This window comes from Drosophila suzukii, chromosome 3 (genome assembly GCF_043229965.1).
Source record: "Drosophila suzukii chromosome 3, CBGP_Dsuzu_IsoJpt1.0, whole genome shotgun sequence".
NCBI classification, from domain to species: Eukaryota; Metazoa; Arthropoda; class Insecta; order Diptera; family Drosophilidae; genus Drosophila; species Drosophila suzukii.
In genome coordinates this window covers 78,916,168-78,936,019 of record NC_092082.1, presented here as the reverse complement: position 1 = coordinate 78,936,019, position 19,852 = coordinate 78,916,168, and the positions used below count along the sequence as shown (strand labels likewise).

Below are 19,852 nucleotides of genomic sequence, written 5' to 3'. Positions count from 1 at the left end.
AATTGGATATAATATATTCTGAGGGTATTGGTATTCCATTTTTAATTAATTTTTAATAATTAATAATGGCTTTTATTTTATCCAACGAGACCATCTAAATTACAACTTCTTGAGATAATTGGATTTATTTTAAATTTTCAATTTGATGCTAGTAATTATAAAAACGTTATTCTTAAGATTCACGTATAAGATGCGCTGTGGAGTGGCTAAAATACTTGTTTGCGTTCAAATCTCAAAGACAAGGGATCCAGAGGCGTAGCTCACGCTGGAGTCCTCCATGTCCTGGCACTGGCTGCTCTGGGCGTACTTGAGGAACTTGAAACTCATCTTGTCGTAGCCCTGATCCTGCAGGGCCTTTACGGCGCCCAGCATCACTCCGATGGGATGACGGCCACATATCGTGTTGTTGTACTTGCGCAAGTACTCGGTGAAGGACTGCGGACTGAGCGTCTCGATGATGTCCATGCCCTGCTTGTCCAGCTTCTCGATGGACTTGTGGATGGCGCCGCAGGAGCGGTCGTAGTACGTGTAGCTAAAGCGCTGGCCCCAGTGGCAGAAGTCGGAGGATATCACAAACAGGTTGGTGGGGTCCATCAAGTAGGGGGACAGCAGGCTACCGTACTGCGCCTCCTGCTCGGGGTTGAGCGAGCCCACCAGGATAGGCACAATGGTGAACTGGTCCCTGTAGCTGGAGGAAATTGAGTATTTTATTAGAGTGGATACTTAGAGCTTTCAGCGAATAAAGTATTTAACTTACTCCTCCATCACTTTAGCTATGTAAGGCAAATGCATCTCAATGGAGTGCTCATCCTCGTCAGTTTTCATGTCCATCCAAGAAAACAGTCCGGTCTTCTCCAGCTCAGCGTTGACTAAAATCAATCAGCAAATTAAAAACCAGGTATTTGCCACTCTGAACAATCATACTCTGAGTATCAATATTGAGATCGTAGAGGGGAGTCCTGTATTTCTTCGCCACGGATAAGGCACAACCACGCAGGCGCACATGATGCGAGGGACCCAGTATAAAGATTCGCTTGCTGCAAGCAAATGTTCAATTGTCTTGATTGAAAGCTATAATTTCAAGTCCTTACACGACAACAGGGCTGACTTGGCGATAGGCGAACGCTCCGCAGGCACCACAGTATGTGTATCCAGCGTGTCTGGGGAAAATTGAGGAATTACAATAAGGATTTATACACAAATTTCGTTCTAATTTACGGAGCAATAATGGCGCGAGCCGGTCCATGCGAGAGATCAGCAGCACCCAACCAGCGGTCCAACTGCCTGGAAAGCTCAGTGCCTGAAAAATAAGTTGGAAACATTGGTAAGTAATTGAGTGGCAATAATTATTAATATAATAATGTAATGTAATAATGTAAATAACATGTTAACTGGAAAACATTGTGAGAGCATTCAAATAAACCAACTTAGCTGGCTTTGAGTTGCCTAGCAGCAAACAAACAAAAGTAACAGTAGTTCTATTGGACTTTTGCTAAATCGACATAATACTGCAGCGATATAAGTTATTAATTACTGATTAAAATTTTAGTTAAACATTCCGCCATGGATAATGATAAGGAAAAGCACAGTGATGAGCTCATGAGTCGCATTCGGAATGAGCTGACAGCCATTATGTCGCAGCAGTAAGTTTCACAGGCATCATAACAGATACCTTTTAAGAAATATAACGCATTTTCTTATGTATATAATACAGAGCAACTGGCGATTCTGAGAGACAGATAACAAACGATCTGCTCTTGAGTCCCAATCCGCTGCCCATTTTCGGGGCAATAAAAAAGACTAGGCCCGTAAAATCGGGGAAATCAAAGAAGAAGGTGGGCAAGACCTCTTCCGCACGCAGTACAAAGAGTTCGTCGGCGGCAAGCGGTTCCACTAAAGATCGCTTGGCGGGAGGAGATGGCCAGCACAAGGATTCGGGTGCGACTTCCACTTCCTCCAGCTATTCGCTGAGATCGGGCTATGAGGGCCCGCCCAAGGATCGCAGTGCCCGAGCCGAGTTCATGGAATCGCATGCGGCCAAGAGCCTCGACGACGATGTGCAGAAGATGCAGTTGGAGCTGAAGCAGAGCTACGAGCTCTTCCAGGGCATCGGCGAGAAATTCGAGTCAGTCAACTTCACTGGCCTGAAGAACCGCATCCGGGACCTGAACCTGAACGACTCCAACAACCAGATGGGCAAGGCGACTACCCAGGAGCTGCAGAAGATGTTCGACCAGCGCTTTCTGCAGAATCGCCTGGACAAGCTGACCACGGACGCCACGCAGGGATTCCGCCGGCATCCCGGTGAATTCGGTGACATCCCAGAGCTGAGCACATTCTTCAGGGCGTGCACGCAACTGGAGCGCGGATTGGATGCACTGCGTCAGCAGCGACGGCGCAACAGCGAGCTGGAGAAGCGCCTGTGCTGGGCCACCGAGATAGCCTACGATCGCATGGACGAGATTCGCAATGCGGTGGGCTCCGATCCGGAAAAGAACTTCTGAATGGCCAATATGAAGATATTTCTAGTTATTTTATGGTTCATCCTAGAGTTCATTACCCGCACACACACACTGGTGCACCACATACATATGTATATCACCCACACATAAGATGCAATTGCAATTGATTGTGTTATCTTTTTTTCATGGTTGGGCAATTACTCACCCGAATCCGTGTACCAGCTGCCTGCGTGGGTTGCTCTTCTGGCCGACATGTTGGTGCGAGATCCCTAATTGGTCTGTTTAGTCAGGTAGAGCTATTAACTGGCAGTAACTTGTACAAAAAACCTCTCTTTGTTTTTTGTTATTGCTGCCAGCAGTGTGACCGTGTCGACTGCTTTCAAGAAACCTACGTGCGAACCAGGGATGGCAAACATGTGTCATAATGGGCTATCGATAAGTTAGCGAGGACACCCTCCCGCTAATATATCTTCTTTTTTTAAATTGATAAAATATTTATAAGCCGAAAAATATCGATATATTGAGTATTTTTAATATTTTTTAGTTGAATTGTTTGGTTACTTTTATAAGAAATAAAAACATAAGTATTTTTCATACTCAAATTTAACTTTATTGAACACGTATGTGAATAAAACACTTAAATTACTAACCATGGAACTTTGGTTCTGAAATATATAGTTTTATATGTATACATTTATAAAAATTCGAAATCAGCTGACTGAGTGGCAATCCATCAACCACTGAGAAATATTGAAAATAAAACTACCCTGACTGTCTTTTTTGCGTTTTTAACTTCAGTGGCGATTTTCTCACTCAATAAATTAAAAAATATCAAAAATATATTTTAATAAAATACCGATATTCGATTTATCAGGTGACAAAAATATCACGATATAAATATTTATTTTTATTCAAAAATTATCGATACATGATTATTTGGCATGATAGCGTCATTTGCTGTACTAAAACCTAAAATCCGCCGTGTTCGTATTCCGCCATTTTGAAAGCTGCGAGTGGAATTTGGACGCGTTGCTGGTAAATTAATTGTGGGAAAACTGTCCGAAAAGTGCACAAAATTTGTGAAAAGTGGTTGGCGACGGTGTGCGAGACCCGCCGCCAAGTGTTTGCCCCCGAAAATGGTGTGTGGCCGCGTTTTTGGCACGTGAATTTCAGTCCAATTGTGAACTCGCAAAAAAGAAAAGAAAAGAGAAAGAAAAAAACCGACGCCGCCGTCGCCGCCGCCACAAAGGAATAGGCGAATAAGCGAGAGGAAAAAGGCAAAAACGAGAGAAAAGAAAATCAAATTGTGCGCCGCTGATTGCGTTTCAGCAATTTAATAATACTAAAATCCACGGCAGCGGCGATTTTTCCACGGATTACACTCTATATATTTCCATTTACTGCCTTTCTGTTTGCAACGAGTGTGCGCCTGTGTCTGTGTGTGCGAGTGTGCGATAAACGTGTACAAGAAAAATTTAAACGTGCAGAATTCTGATGAATTTTAAAGCGGAACTACTTTAACATGTATGGGTGAAATATATGTATGCGTGTGAGTGTGTTTTCGAGTGGGTGCACGCACACTTGGCCAGGTATTGTTGCGGTTTAATGCAAAGTCGAGTGCGTGAGTGTGAGTGAGTGAGCGAGTGAGCAACGCCTGCCATATTCTATGCAAAACATAAATAAAATTGTGCAATAATTTCCTCCCCCCCTCCCCACACACATACGCACACAGTCGCAGATACATACATTCTCTCTTTGAAATATGTGTGTTTTTTTTTGCGCCCGCCTAGTGACAATACACACGCAAGGTTCACTGCGCAACACCCCCCGCCCCCCTTTTCTACACCACTAACACCACTACCCCCCTTTTGCCCACGCCACTGCAACATGCTGTCTCATCGTTGTTGTTTTGCCGCCGCCACATTTGGTGCGAAAGAGAGGGGGAGAGGCCGAAAGCAGCGAGTTTGGAAACCAACTAAAGCCTCATGTTGACACATTTCAACCGGGAGTTTTCGTTCTTTCGTTCGGATTAAAAAGCCTTTAAAGGGTGAAAGTGCTGCTTATCGCTTTTTGGCGATTCTTCTCCGCGAATCGCAGCTTTAAAGTATATAAATTGTTTTCCTTTTGCGCCCGCATATTGATTGGAAGTTACAAGCATACAAAACACGCACACACTCTCACACTCGGCTACCGTTGGAATGGCGCTGCAGTTGTGTGCGTGTGTTTATGCCGATTTAAATACACAAAATGCCAAGTGAAAAAGTTTGATAAAGTTGCGAATGTCCGTTCAAATTGACGCTTGTTTCTAGTTTTATTACAATTTTTGCGCTTGTCGTGTTTTTGTCGTTGCTCCTTCTCTCTCTTTCTTCGTTCGCCCTTTTACTGTTCGACGTGCCTGTACCCATCACACAAACACTCGCACATACACGACAGAAACACACTCACACACATGAAGAGGCAGACAGACAAGCAACTCTGGGCTCCCTCCTCCCCCTCCCCCTCCCCCTCCCTACCCCCACCCACTCGAATTTGCAACGGGAAAGTTGTTGGTGTTGTTGCTCTGCAGTACTCAAAACTCCGGAGAGGATTACAAATGGTGTTTTTGTTTTTGCCAAAACGGAAATACAGGCAAACTTCTGCAGCATAAAGAGTTCAAATTATATGGATGGTTATTTATTTAGTTTTTTCCCCCCTTCCTTCGGCAACTTTTTGCGCACTTTTGGGTTATCAAAATAATTTAAGAGCCTTGGAAAGCGGAAGTTACTGAAATTACTTAAAGAGCTTCTCAGAGTAGCCCCAAAAAAGTTAAGGAATTTAATTTTAAGATGGAACAGAATGTATCTTAACTGATATGGTTACTTTTATTTGCACCTGTTTCTAAACGGATCTTTTTGTAAATTTTTGAAATATTCAAGTATTTTATTTATTCATCGTGCTAGGCCTCTATTAAGTTGACTCATTTCTTAGAATTTTAGACAAAAAACCAATATGGGAAACACATTTTATTAAAAAGTTTGCGAAGTATACGATTTTTTGTTTCTTAAAGAGATTCCTCAGAAAGTCTGTACTAGAATCTTTAACCGGAATACTTTATTCCCCCGTCCCAACTTTTTTCTTTTCTTGCTACATCAGCAATACACACCGAATAGATCCGATAGAAATATGGAAATATATTGCAGAGTCCCCTTTTCTCGTATCCACTTGAACATTTGCATTGCCATGGAATTTTATATGTAGTCCATCGATAACTGTACACATTGCTGAATTTGTAGTTGGTTGTTTTTTTGGCGCAACAACAATTTCCCTTGCTTGTCACTGCCCTTTTTTGGGCAATAATAAATTTGATTGTGTATGGCTGCCCCCACGCCCACTCTCTAACTGTTATTTATTGTCAATGCCAGGCAATGCCACCCACTATTCAAACCCCCCTTGGCCCACCTCCCACGCCCCCTTATCACTTTGATGCTTTGTATTTTTGCGCAATGTTTGTTGTTTTGTGTTTGTTGCCGACTGCGCGCGTGAAAAAATGCACACCTGCCCAAAGAATTTCACACTTTGCGATGAGCGCGGGGAAAAACAAAGCGAAAGCAGCCACAGAAATAGCAGCAAAACGTTTAAATTTAAATATAAGTCTGTGAAACTAAAGTTCGGGCAAAAACACAATGGCAGCCATGTGTGCCTTACTTGTTTCCCTATTTCCCTCTATCTCTATCGATCTGAAGAGTAAAGGCAAGTCGAGGGTTTGATACTCTTGAAAATGGTTTGATATACCAATTTCCGAAGATCTGTTATAATAGTCCATCATTCAATCTCTTAAAACATATCCTATCCTATCAAATACATACATAAATTGCCAAAGATAATTAACAAAATATGGTTAGAGTCAATCAGTTATATCTTTCAAAACATGGAATTTCTCCAAACATTTCTAATAAAGATCATCTCTTTATAGCTGACAGGCATCTCACCATAATTAATGTACCCCTCGTAAGCGCATTTCAAATAAAAACAGACAACACACTTTCAGATGGCTCGGCCAAAATCCGTCTAAAAGAACAGATATAGATATAGCATGGCAATAATAATAGCAAGAGCAGCCACAACGCAACATCAGCAATTCGTAAGCGTGCGAGGGCAATAATATATACACATATAAGTTGTATTTTATTTGATTTTTTCCCACTTCTGGTCACTTGCCACTCGCTATGCTGGCTTGCAGTTTTTCAATTTGCGTCATTCGCAGACCGCGCACCACCAATCAATATTATACAAAAAAACAAGTGGGAAAAACGAGAAAAACGCGAGGGAAAACAATGAGAAAGCAACGCAGAATGACAAATACAGGCAAATAATACAAAAAAAAACATTGGCCAATGTCAGGCAAACAGTTTAAGTGGTTTCTTTTGGTAGTACAGTAAATATCGCCGCTTAAATTATTGCTGAAGGTCCAAACGTAATCGCTTTATCTGCACTTTTTACGGCACTGCAGTAAATATCACCGACTATTATCGTTTCGGAATTTTACTCGGCCAAGTGGTTGGTTAATAGAGGTCTGGGGTGTTTATCCATTTATTGGTGTTGGCCAATCACTTATCGGTTGAATAATCGGACTTCTAGCAGTCCTAACTTAAAATTGATTTATTAGACTATTCTATTATATTATCACAAATCTCGAAGTGACTTGAGGAAAATAATTCTTAAAACCAAAGATTTGGATTCAGGATTCATTTCTATAGTTTATCGCTGTATAATTTCTTGAAGAAATATTAGTAACAGATATTTCTGGAATTCTGCGCGATTTCTAATGATTTGAAGCTCTCAAATCGATATTTTCTATTTTTTAGGATTTCCTGCTTAGGAGTTCATTTAAAAACTCATTTTCAAGATGGAAAAACGAAAATTATCCATTCAAACGAACTCAAAGATGGTGACTGCATTATATGCAAAGATTTTATGATGTAAGGCTATGAATCAAATTCTCACAACTTTCGCCATACGGCTTTAAAAATGGCAATTGCGAGAGCCACATTATTGTGGCATTAATATCATTCGCCTCTCAATGGGCAGGCAATATTTTTATTTTCTGTTAACCACGAGACTTTTGGCGTCATCTTGAAAGCCGGCTTTAAATGCATATGCATGAAACGGAAAGCAGAAATGGAAACCAGTAAGGAAAGGCTATGGCGATGGCGATGGGGTGGCGGGGGCGGTGCGGAAAAGCGCGGGAACGCAACGTCACGACAAAACGGCAGCCGTTAATTCAGGCAAAAAAACAAGTTACGAGCACCGACTTAAAGTTGAAAAATCGCAGGCAGTCGTCGCAATAACGACGCATGAGCAGTTGCACTTTGAATTTTCCAGTTGCAGTTGCCGATTTCCTACCCCCTGAATTTCCACCTCCATTTTCCCCCAGCATCTCTGCTGCTGCTGCCTGCTGCTGGGCTTTAAAAGTTGTTGCCCACAAATGCGCATGACTTATTTAAACGTGTTTTAAGCAGACGCACACATACAGTAAGCCATACAACAAACAATTTAAGCGAACACGGCTTTTCCTGCCTGAAATTGTGGCAAAATAAAAAAGTAAGAAAAAAGAGCCAGCAAATAAATACAAATAAAATCGAGTGAAAAAAAGCCAGCCATTGAGTTTGCCAGCGGCTCTTTAGCGCTGACTTTCCTCTTTTGCCGCCGCCACTCTGTTATCGTCTGCCTCGTTTTCATGTTGATAAACCGGTTTTTCGCTTTGGCTTGGTTTGGTTTGGTTTGTTGCTGTGCCGCCTGCTGCTGTCCCCTGTCCATAAAAAGATATGTACGCGGCCATCGTCATCGTTGCCGGAGTGGAGTTACTGCTCTTTCGGTCGGGCAGTGCTGCCTGAATTTGAAAGCCAACCCAGCTACTGTTTTGTAACTTTTTTAAACGAAATTTACAATCGTTACTTTACAATAGCAGCCACAGCTGATGAGATAGAGATTTGCAGCCCAAAGGCAAATGATTGGGTTTTCTAAACTGCACCCACATACCAAATTTCATATCAATCGGTCAATTATTAAGGCCACTGTAGCGATTTTAGTGAACTTGTTACAGAAAGTGGGATAAAATTGGTATAGACACATATATCTGTTTTAGGAATAATGATTTGGCCTTATATTTCTAATTGAATCCTAAACTTCTATGTTAATAACTATTTAATTACTATTTTAACAAAAAGTTCTTCAAAGTTTTGTAAGAACCATGATTAATTGGGCTACCTAGTCATATCTTTCCCCTTTCGTATATAATAAACCAGCCAAACTGGCTGCTCTGCTGCCAAATGTGACCGGCTTGTTTGTTAGACAGCCGGCGGCTAGTCGGCTTGTACGGAATCAGAATCGGAATCCGAATGGGAATCGGAATCATCGGGCCACCGGACTCAGGTAGCAGCGCGTCACACTCGGAATGTATCTGTTAGATACGCGGCCACGACTTACTGTACACTCTGGCGCTAGTTGTGATTTATAATGCCTCGCTGGATGTGATTTTTCGCTCGCTGCATTATACGCTTTGATTTGATATTTATTCCTATTCATTGCCCGCGGGCATCAACAGGTTTTCTCGGTGGATTCGGTGGTTTTGGTGCCTTTTTTTGTGTGTTGGTTTCGCAAAGGCGAGTCGTCGGGTGAAAAGTGCCTCTCCCACAGGCGTGGGCGCTCGCACACTGCGAATGCCACATCCTGTGGCAACTTCAGGCACTAGCAAAAAAAAAAGTATAAGACAAAAAAAGCAAGCTGAAGTGAAACTGGTTTTTGGCGCGCTTTAAAAACTCTCAACTGACATTTTCCATTTCGACTGTGTTTCGAAGAAGTTTGTCTTTCTGCCGCAAAGTTGTGCAAAAGTGTAACTTTAGCTTCAGTAGAAGTGATTTTTGGAACACCGCATGAGTAAATGTTGTGTGAGTGAATTACAATCGTATTATGGTCTTATCTAAATCCGGAATATTTTAATTTTACAAAACTTCTCATACTTCAGATAGTAGTTTGGTTGAGATAAAGCCGGTTTTTTATTATAATGTTCACATATATGTTCTCGAACAATTCAATATTATAATCATAAAACGGGGTGGAAAGAAAGCTTGTGGCTTCCATAAAGTGGATTAACATATTCAAGTGAATTTCCAATAAGTGCAGTGAATCATGCCTTTTAAAGCCGGTTATACACGCAGACAACCTCTGCAAAATGTATTTCCGAGTAAACAAATGCGAATCAAAAATCCACAGCCACATCATGAGCTACAAATTCTGGGCATAGAGAAATTGCTTGAAAATTAACAAAGCGTTGCGCCCACTTGACTTTGGCTATTCACTTGATAAATATATATATGTGTATTGTATAGTATGGCATGGCATGGTATAGGGGGAGGGGCTTTGGAGAGGGTCTGGGGTGATGTGATTGTGCTGGGATATTTTTTTTCCATTGCCCGATGTCATAATTGCGTTGCTTATTTTTGTATTTCTGTATTTTGGCTTGCGATTTTGCGAACGTTCGCTCGAGCGTTATTCCCCCCGCAGTATCTGTGCAAGTTTTTGCTGTTTTTTTTTTTTTTTGCTATTATTATTGTAGTCTCGTCGGTTGCCGCATTTAAACGTATTTCATACTTTTGCACAATACGTGACACATGGCTGATGGGAAGTGTCTCTGGTGGAGGGAGCGGAGGAGGGTCTCGGGGCGGTTCAGATGTGTGTCTAAACATAGCCTATAGCCTATAGAGGCAGTCATTGACGGCTTATCACCGCAGATACACGCACAACATATATACTATACCCAGTATATATAGAAATATATCTGTGTTTGTTATTGTTCCGATTTGCGGCCCTTATCAGCGCTGCGAACTGAATCTCCGCTTATATATAACAAAAAAACTAGCAGCAATTCATGCGATATACATTTCGTATTTGGGTTCAGACTACAATTGTTGCTTTAAGTAATTTCATGTGATCGCTATAATTATCATTTTATTGATAGCCAGTCACTCAGCTGTTTACCTCTCCTATAAATACGATAGTCGTATGAATTTGTAGTGGCGATAAGAGAATCAAGTTTTGGAAATTTGGTTAATGCTTCGGCTTATCATAAAATAAAATCATGAGTGGTTTAAGTACAATGATTGGTTTTCTATGTAGACCAAAAATATCGATAAGGCTCTTAATATAGAAGTAGATTTTCAATATCATATATATACCATATATTATGTTAGAAGTTGCTACGGAAACTCCTCGTCTGTCATCTGAAAATAGCGAACTGATCCCAACTTCATCTATTAATCCTTCAAATAAACGTTTGCCAAAGTGCTGTACACTCAACCATCTTATAAATGTTCACACTCACCTGAAGCCCGTCATATATATCGGTCACATTGCCATCACGCCGAGCTGGAAACCCACCATCCATCGCCCCCACGCCGTTCCACGTCAGATAACCAAGAAGTGTCGTGGTGATAAGATAAGGCGGGCTACTACTACACGTAATCCGTATTCACTCGGTGACAAACCAAACCAGATGTGTGGGTACAGTACCTTGCTCTTCTGGGTTCCCGAACCACCCATTCTTGTGTCTAATCAACCGTCCGATAAGTACACTTGGATTTGGAAGGGCGGGGGGGCTTTTGAGCCAGCTGGCCAACAAGAAACGCCCTTTCATGCTATAACACAATCAAAGGGGGAAAATTCAGACAGGCAACCGGGCACAGGCCATTCCGCTCCAGTCGATTTTGATGGTCGCATGTGAACAGCGTTAAATTTCTATGTTTCTGCAATGACACCTCCCCCAAATCCCACTCCCAAGCCCCAATCCCCATTCCTATCCCCTTGCGCCTAAGCCACCCAATAAGGCGGGAAAGGGAAAAAGAGGGCAGCGTTGTGAGTGCGGCAATAACGTAGCCTTTATCGCTGATGTTGGCGAAATCCAAACGAAACTTGTCATCAGCCGAATTCTGCTGACATGAGCTGGTTTTTTTTTATTTGGTTTGGTTTTTGGATTTTTTTTTTTGTTTCTACATCACATTTCATGTTTTCCATTTAATTTATGTGTTATGTGTTTTTGTTGCTTTCATTGCAGGATTCTCGATTTCAATATGAAGCGCCAAAAATGATTGCAGCGTTTGCATCGTAGTCTTGAAAAGGTTTTTTTCATTGATTTAATTAGAGCCACCGAAAGCGGTTGGCCAGCCAGAAAAACGAGCAAAGGGATTCCTCACCAGCCTGCGCCCAGCGCCCTCTTAACACGGTAACCACTGACACTGAGAATCAAAAGGAACCACAGCCCGGAAAAGGCCAGAAGTTTTATAACGACGACGACGACGACGAGCAGAGGGACAGCAGACACAGATACAGAAACAGCGAAATGGACAAAAATCTGATGATGCCGAAGCGTTCGCGCATCGATGTCAAGGGCAGTTTTGCCAACGGACCGCTGCAAGCACGCCCACTGGTGGCCCTGCTCGATGGACGCGATTGCTCCATCGAGATGCCCATCCTGAAGGATGTGGCCACGGTGGCCTTCTGCGATGCACAGAGCACCTCCGAAATACACGAGAAGGTAAGTGTGTTTTCTGATTCTGTTGGTTTAATCTTTGCTAATGGGTTTTTCCTAATCCCGCATTAGGTCCTCAACGAGGCAGTGGGCGCTCTGATGTGGCACACCATCATCTTGACAAAGGAGGATCTTGAGAAGTTCAAAGCTTTACGCATTATCGTGCGCATCGGCAGCGGCACAGACAACATCGACGTGAAGGCGGCGGGCGAACTGGGCATCGCAGTGTGCAATGTACCCGGCTATGGAGTCGAGGAGGTGGCGGACACGACGATGTGCCTGATCCTCAACCTTTACCGGCGGACGTATTGGCTGGCGAATATGGTGCGCGAGGGCAAAAAGTTCACTGGACCCGAGCAAGTGCGGGAGGCAGCGCATGTAAGTGGTTTGCAAAAAATTTATAAGGATCCTTATATAAAATGTTCATAAAAAAAGTTATAAACCAACAAGTTTAGTAAAACGAATTTAGAAAAACCCCTTGCGGTTAAAATAGGCATTCTTATCAAACATTTGCTAATATATTTAAAGACCCCCAAGGGAACATTGCTCAGTAGCTTATGATATCACTAATGCTAGTGCCAGTTATTACGTATGTTTTACAGATTAAAATTTTAGTTGAAATAAAGTTTGTTTAATAGACTTTGTACGAGTTGATAAATATATAAAGAAAAATTCTTTTTAGATGACTACTTCATTTTAAATTAAATAGAAAATACAAATTTAAACTAGTATGATAAAACTATGTCGCCGTGCTGTTGAAAATCTTTTAAAGCAGATTATTCTACATTTGTAGGACGTTAAATTATTATGAAGAAGATTGTATTCAGTGGCTATAATATAGCTTATAAACTGTGGATAAAACCCGTATACAAGTTTGTTCATCAAAATCAAATGCAAATCGTGTTCAAAAATAGGATTTGCATATAAGCAAGCTCTCCAGCTAGTACACACACAGTTAGTAGGGAGAAGTAGAATATATATGCATACAGGCAAGCGGCACTAACATTTAATCGATATAGATATAATACACCTTTGAATGCATCTAACTGGAACTCACCATCTGTTCATTTTCTCTCCACAGGGCTGTGCACGCATCCGCGGCGACACCTTGGGCCTGGTCGGACTGGGCCGCATTGGAAGCGCCGTGGCCCTGCGGGCAAAGGCGTTCGGCTTCAACGTCATCTTCTACGATCCCTACCTGCCCGACGGCATCGACAAGTCGCTGGGCCTCACTCGCGTCTACACGCTGCAGGACCTGCTTTTCCAGTCCGACTGCGTCTCACTGCATTGCACGCTCAACGAGCACAACCATCATTTAATCAATGAATTCACAATTAAACAGGTGAGTAAGAGTTTTCATTCTATGGGGGGCACAGAATACTTGTAGGACTGAGAAGCAAATAAGCAGTTGTCGTTAAAGTTTAATGATAAAAAATATATCAGAAACATTTTTAAAAAGTTAGGAACTGTTTATGTAAATATTTTTAGTATTAACTATTAATGATTTATTTTTTCTATGCCATAAATAAACTTTAACTCCAAAATTCTCAATAGCATATTAAAATGCTTAAATGATTTTTCCGAAAACATTAGATAGTATCATTAGTAACATGTCAGGTTTCGTCGGACTAAAAACTTAGCTTGCGGCAATGTTCTAGATAAATTTAAACAAAACAACAAAAATAAATTTGACAAAGTGAAACTAACAACAAAACTTAGCCTACTTTACTTTTGAAGACTATTAGGATGACTTGTGATTAGTAAAATCAAACAGAAAACCAATTTTTACTTCTGGTAAATTTTTTCTAACTATGTACCAAAATAGCACCTTAACCGGACGTTAAGAAATTGGCATTGAGGGGATTTTATTTCGATGAAACCTCTTTTGTTTTCTTATGAGTTTTACATATGTTACATTGACTAATGATATCATATCCTTTTAGATGCGACCTGGTGCATTTCTGGTGAACACCGCCCGAGGCGGCCTGGTCGATGACGAGACCCTGGCGTTGGCGCTGAAGCAGGGAAGGATAAGAGCTGCCGCCCTGGACGTTCACGAAAACGAACCTTACAATGTATTTCAAGTAAGAGATTGTTGTAAAACGAGACATTTTACGCAATCTGAGTTGGCGCCGCACCCACGCTGAATGCGATCGCGACTAACCACAATTCTTTTTGGCTTTCAGGGCGCACTGAAGGATGCCCCCAATCTGATTTGCACACCGCACGCCGCCTTTTTCAGCGACGCGTCCGCCACGGAGCTGCGCGAGATGGCAGCCACCGAGATCCGGCGGGCGATCGTCGGCAATATTCCAGACGTGCTGAGGAACTGCGTCAACAAGGAGTACTTCATGCGCACGCCGCCTGCCGCTGCCGCCGGGGGCGTGGCGGCGGCTGTTTATCCCGAAGGTAAACTACAAATGATATCAAATCAAGAAAAGTAGAGAGACAGAGACAGGCGAGCGAGAGGGAGCGTTATTACAAGTAAAACAAAAAACGAAACAAACAAAAAAAAATTCAAGAACATAAGAAATCAACCTACAAAATCCAAGCAAAAATACAATACCAGAAATCGTTTAAACTCACACATACTTTACACACTCACACACACCATAACATAACACACCCACACAAGCACACGCACACGCACACAGATGTAGCAAGCATCCAAACAACATACTTCTATTCTTTCTCTGACTCATTCGAAAGTAAATATATATATAGACGACGGGAGTGGAGCGCGCCAGAGAGAGTATATAACATTTGAAGCAAGATTCAAGAACACACACACGCTATAAGAGTTGATATATAAGTTAAACAGTTTAAGCTATACAAAATATATAGATCTATATATATATATAGAGTGGCTAAGCGCTGCACCAAGATCAAGATCAGAATGTTTGACGTCGATGAGGAGGATTAGAACGCAGCCGATGTTGGCCAAAAGTTACGTTTATTCAATATGTGTCTGTGTATGTATATGCATTGTTTTGGCTCTACTAAAGCAAACGCTTGAAAACGCTTTGAAAACCATCTCTAAGATACGTATGCTTAGAGTGCTTTCACCGAGTTCCCATGCTCCTTCGCTATGAAGTTTGTTTTTCGAGTTATCCTATCCGTTGACTGAAGCTCCATTCAGCCATGATTCAAAATTCAGCGTTTACATGTGGCCAATTATCTTCACTTTAGTCTACAACAATTACGTGCATATATAGTGACATAGTGAATATACATATAAATGAATAAGTTTCGAGATAATTTACACATGAAAACAAGGTGAAAGTAAACAATATGATGGATTATTGTTGTTGATGTTTCGCGACCTCCCTTCATCCCTCCCACAAAAAGAAAAACACCCCGGCTTTAACTTTAACAGAAACTAGAAACAATCAGCGGAAAGTATGTAAAGTAATTATGTTCAGTGTATTTAGACATGTATTCAATGTATTTACAAATTAATATTATTATGGAAAACCAAGCAAATGATTCCAATACGAGTAACTCTCCCCACGTCAACACATTTTGTAAGCTTAAGAATAAAATTGGTTACCTTATTTTGCTCCATTCATTGCTGACTTTCAATTGTTAAACGGTTCGATTAAGACACAAAAAAAGAACACATCCCAGAGGACACTGTGTTTAACTGAAATTACTATTCTTCTGTTGCTCAAGCTCTGCTCTATATTGCAAAATGATCTCATCATTCAAGTTTATTTTCGCCTTACGTACGTTCTTGTATTTTCGATTGGCTACAACAAACAAACAAACAGCGAGAAAGTAAATAACTAACTATATATATAAAATAGATGACAACTCGGCGCGTTAGATTCAACCACATCTATAAATAGAAAGAAGAAAACTACAATTAAATTAACGCATAGTCTATGTACATTTAAAATATAACAGAAATTATATTAAAGCAACCCAGAAAATGCAACTAAAAATGCTAAAAGAAAACGAAACAAAAAAAGATAATACATGTAATATTAATGAATCTAGATTTACCTTAACGATAAAAAGGCAGCTGAACGACGATGATAACAAGGATATAATCGTCAGCGAGCGGCACATTAAACATTGTTAGCGTGTAAATTGTAATTTTATTTAACGAGAATATATATTTACGTGTAATCGAAAGTGCGCAACAATTGTAAGACTATCATTTTGTACAATTTTGCAATTTAAGTTTAGAAACGAAAAGCTTCAAGCAGTTTGGATGAATTTCTCCCTCTTTTCTACTATTTTTTATATATCTAACTGTCTAAAGTCTATCCGATAACGCTCAAAAACATCCCCAATCCAATCCAATCCTATTTTTCCAATTTTTTTCTAAATATTCTTTTTTAAGGGCAATCTTTTTTGTAATATCTGAAACATTTACAAGCACAAAGCATACACGCATACACACACAACATAGACACAGATACAGAGCTACTCACACATCAAACACACACCCACGCACACACACGCGATCCTATATAGCAAGCTGCAACAACAAATGAGCAAAGTAAAACATAAATAAGCATAAGCGTAAAAGTAAAAGTAAAAAATAAAAAGTAAACGTAAAAGTAATGAGTAATGAGACAAAAGAATAAAATACTGTTATTTTGTAATGTATAAAAGGATATTTTTAATAACTGTGAAAGCTAAATAAAATTAAAAGCGTAACAATTGACGATATGAAGCAACAAAAACGAAACAAAAAGTTAAGATGGAGAAGTTGATTTGATGAAAACCAAGAAAACCTTTCCAGAAAAAAAACCACAAAAAAAGAACAAGAGATAAAAACAAATAAAACAAAATCTTTAATGAACCCATTATTGTTTTAACTTGCCAATTGGAAAATGCTGTTAAATTGTTGTCCTCCTTTTTTGTATGTGTGGCAGTAGTGTTTGTTTGCAAGACTGTTTTGAAATGTTATTTTCCCGCCAAAATGTACATAATCCTGGGAAGATGATGATGGTATCATATTGTGAGCGAGCAGCAGAGCAGAGCAAATTAAGTTTAAAGATTTAACGCCCCGGCAAAAGTCAGTAATGAATGGAACCGCTGGTATTAGCCCTATTCGTATTCGTACTCGTAGCCCCCGTAGCCTTAGCCAATTTGTATCTAGCTCTAAGGAACGGAAGGCCCCGAGATTGATTGAGATTCGTATACCCTATATCGTATGTCAGGGGCACAGCGCCCCCGTTCTTCTTTAATCATTGCATCACTAAAAACCGAACCAAACCAAGACTTCTCTCATATATCTAGTCCCTTTGACTACACTATGACTCGGCAATTCAGAACCTCAGAACCCGATAAACACATAATACCAACCAACCAACCAAACAGCAACATTTCATAATCTTTACCTAACTTTCAACTACCAATACCAAATACCAATCAATACCAACCAAATCGAAATACAATCCAGGATTAAATGGCGGCTATTATACAGGCGCACTGCATCACCGGGCACACAGCACCACGCCGCACGATGGCCCCCACAGTACAACCAACCTGGGCAGCACCGTAGGAGGCGGTCCGACGACAGTCGCTCAAGCTGCCGCCGCAGCCGTGGCCGCTGCGGCAGCCGCCGCCGCCCTCCTGCCGTCGCCGGTTCCGCCGCACTTGTCGCCCCAGGTCGGTGGATTGCCACTTGGAATTGTGAGTAGCCAATCGGTAGGTAGTCCAAACGTCCAACAAAAAAAAATACTACTACCCCTCTGTTGTCTTGTGTTTGTGTGTGTTGTTTGCCAAATAAAAAAGATTTGCCATCTATCTATCTATCTACTACCATCTAATTGCCATTTAGCTAGTAGCTAGCCAAGTTGCGAGATTCCTCATGAGAGAGTCACTCTGTTGTTGTGGTAATATCGTGTGCGTGGTTCTCCCAGCTCTAGTCCGTGTTTTGTTGCTAGTTAGTCGTAGTTCAGTGTTGGCTAGGCTAGGGCTTTTGCTCACCGAGTGTTCAGTTCCCTGCTCCGAGTTGCTAATCCTTGACCATCCTCTTGCTTTTTAGCCCCTGAGTGCGCCCGACCCTAATAATCATCTGTCATCGAGCATAAAAACGGAGGTGAAGGCCGAGTCAACGGAGGCGCCGTAGGCATCTGCTGTCCCAGTGGCCGGAGCCGGAGAGCTGGAGGGCTGGATAGCTGGAGTTGATGATGGCAACGGGCAGTGGCGCAATGGAGTCCAGCACAACAGCTGGCCAACGGAAGGCGGCGAAGGATGAGGAGCAGATCAAATGGAAAGAAACCCTAAGGATTAAACAGAAAATAAAACAAGGAAAACCCCAGCAGTAGTCATCTGTCAAATGTGTGGAGTCCCCCGTATCCGTGCTGTTGTTCTCTTGTTCCGGTTGTAAAATGGATTCCTTGTGCGCCTGTGCCAGCGCTTGATTTGAATTTTTCCAAGTTTCTATGTTTTAATTTAAAATACAATACATATTTGCATTACCAACCAACTTCCCCCCCCAAAACAAACAAAATAAAACAAAACACAACATAATAAACAACGCAGGAAATCGAGGAGGAGGAGGAGGAGTTCGATGAGGAGTATAGTTATGATGATCCCACACACACAACACGCCTCAAAATTTACTACATATTTAGACTTTAATTTGTAACTATTTAGAATTTTACAGTTACAATTTAAGATTTTTATTTGTATTGCAGCAAATTGTAAGTGAAAATATGTTACTACATATAAGCGCAAAAACAAATGCAAATGTTGGAAAATTTTAATTACGAGAAACAAACACAATTATGGCATACAAAAAAAAAACAAACAAAAACACTAGAAACAAAACAAAAGCAACACACAAGAGAGACGTTTAGTGCTAAGATACGTTTAAAGTACATAATAAAAGAAAAACAAAAGAAAAGCGAAAGATACCTGTATTTCTATGGAATGGAATTGACACACGCATTTTATCGACTGGAATACATATAGTACATTTATTTGAGTCAGTTACAAACAAGGGCTCGTTTGCTTCGGGTGGTAGGTTCTATTCTAAATGCTACATAACACCATTTACGGATTAGCAAATCTACGCAGCTAATAATCATGCGTCAAAATACATACAGACTGCTTATAGTTCGCTTGGTATTCGTATTTCTAAAACATTTTTTTGTTACGTTTACAACGCTCAGATATAGTATGGTATATAGTATAGGTAATAAAGTACATATTGGGTTGGTATGTTTCGGTTTTCGTTTTGTAAAATTCCTCTTTGTTTAGCATTTAGCATTAGTTATACATTTATAACACACGGCCATTGGAAGGTCCATCACGTATTCCCTCTATTTTGAACAGTACTAGCTAACGTTTAGATTTTCGCTACGGAATGAACAACATCTATGATTAGGAGTGGAAGATAATGTAATGCGAATGCAGAGGCGGGTTCTATATGTAGTTGAGTTCTTGGAATTTACATTGCATTCTCGAGCCTAACACAAGCCAGGCCTGCTAGGAAACCTTTTACATACAACATGGAATACGATGCCCTAACTATCCAAAACTTAGTTTCATATACATGTGGTTCTTTTGGGTTAACAATCAGGTGGACAATAACAATGTGATAAAACCCGCGAATAGGTTACCTACAATTTTTATACTTTTTGAAATTTAGATCGAAGCTTATTCGAACTGTGATAGTTTTTTCGTTTGTAAATAACACATTTTAATCGAGTTCAATTGTTTTGGTAGTAAAACTGATCAATTTAAAAATGTTTTGAAAACAATGATAACCTTTTGGATGTACCGATTTCTAACATTCTGGCATTTTTTGATTTCTAGGAATTTTTTACTTTTATAACTAAGATTATGTGTAATGGTCTTTTCT

The 19,852-nt window shown here is 40.7% G+C and overlaps 3 protein-coding genes across 12 annotated transcripts; 2 read left to right on the top strand and 1 right to left on the bottom strand.

The window, feature by feature from the left end:
- Positions 1 to 106: 106 nt before the first annotated feature.
- Positions 107 to 2,848, bottom strand: LOC108011576 (protein MEMO1). Its single transcript, XM_017076746.4, has 6 exons — positions 2,668 to 2,848; positions 1,219 to 1,300; positions 1,092 to 1,160; positions 925 to 1,037; positions 758 to 869; positions 107 to 688 (listed from the first exon to the last, which is right to left on the bottom strand). Exons 1-6 carry the CDS (start codon positions 2,714 to 2,716, stop codon positions 226 to 228), a joined length of 888 nt encoding a protein of 295 aa, XP_016932235.2. The 5' UTR covers positions 2,717 to 2,848; the 3' UTR covers positions 107 to 225.
- LOC108011577 (uncharacterized) lies at positions 1,449 to 2,631 on the top strand. Its single transcript, XM_017076747.4, has 2 exons — positions 1,449 to 1,643; positions 1,715 to 2,631. The coding sequence occupies exons 1-2, from the start codon at positions 1,564 to 1,566 to the stop codon at positions 2,502 to 2,504; spliced, it is 870 nt and encodes a 289-aa protein (XP_016932236.4). The 5' UTR covers positions 1,449 to 1,563; the 3' UTR covers positions 2,505 to 2,631.
- A 515-nt stretch (positions 2,849 to 3,363) lies between the features above and the next one.
- Positions 3,364 to 18,898, top strand: CtBP (C-terminal binding protein). Of its 10 annotated transcripts, none has more exons than XM_036818044.3 (8): positions 3,364 to 3,497; positions 11,551 to 12,030; positions 12,097 to 12,402; positions 13,106 to 13,366; positions 13,968 to 14,099; positions 14,211 to 14,433; positions 17,465 to 17,688; positions 18,029 to 18,898. In XM_036818044.3, the coding sequence occupies exons 2-8, from the start codon at positions 11,836 to 11,838 to the stop codon at positions 18,110 to 18,112; spliced, it is 1,425 nt and encodes a 474-aa protein (XP_036673939.1). In that variant the 5' UTR covers positions 3,364 to 3,497; positions 11,551 to 11,835; the 3' UTR covers positions 18,113 to 18,898. The 10 variants fall into 10 exon arrangements, with proteins under 10 accessions (XP_036673939.1, XP_036673937.1, XP_036673935.1 ...); XM_036818042.3 differs by having other exon boundaries at positions 17,441 to 17,673; XM_036818040.3 differs by having other exon boundaries at positions 17,441 to 17,688.
- Positions 18,899 to 19,852: the final 954 nt, after the last annotated feature.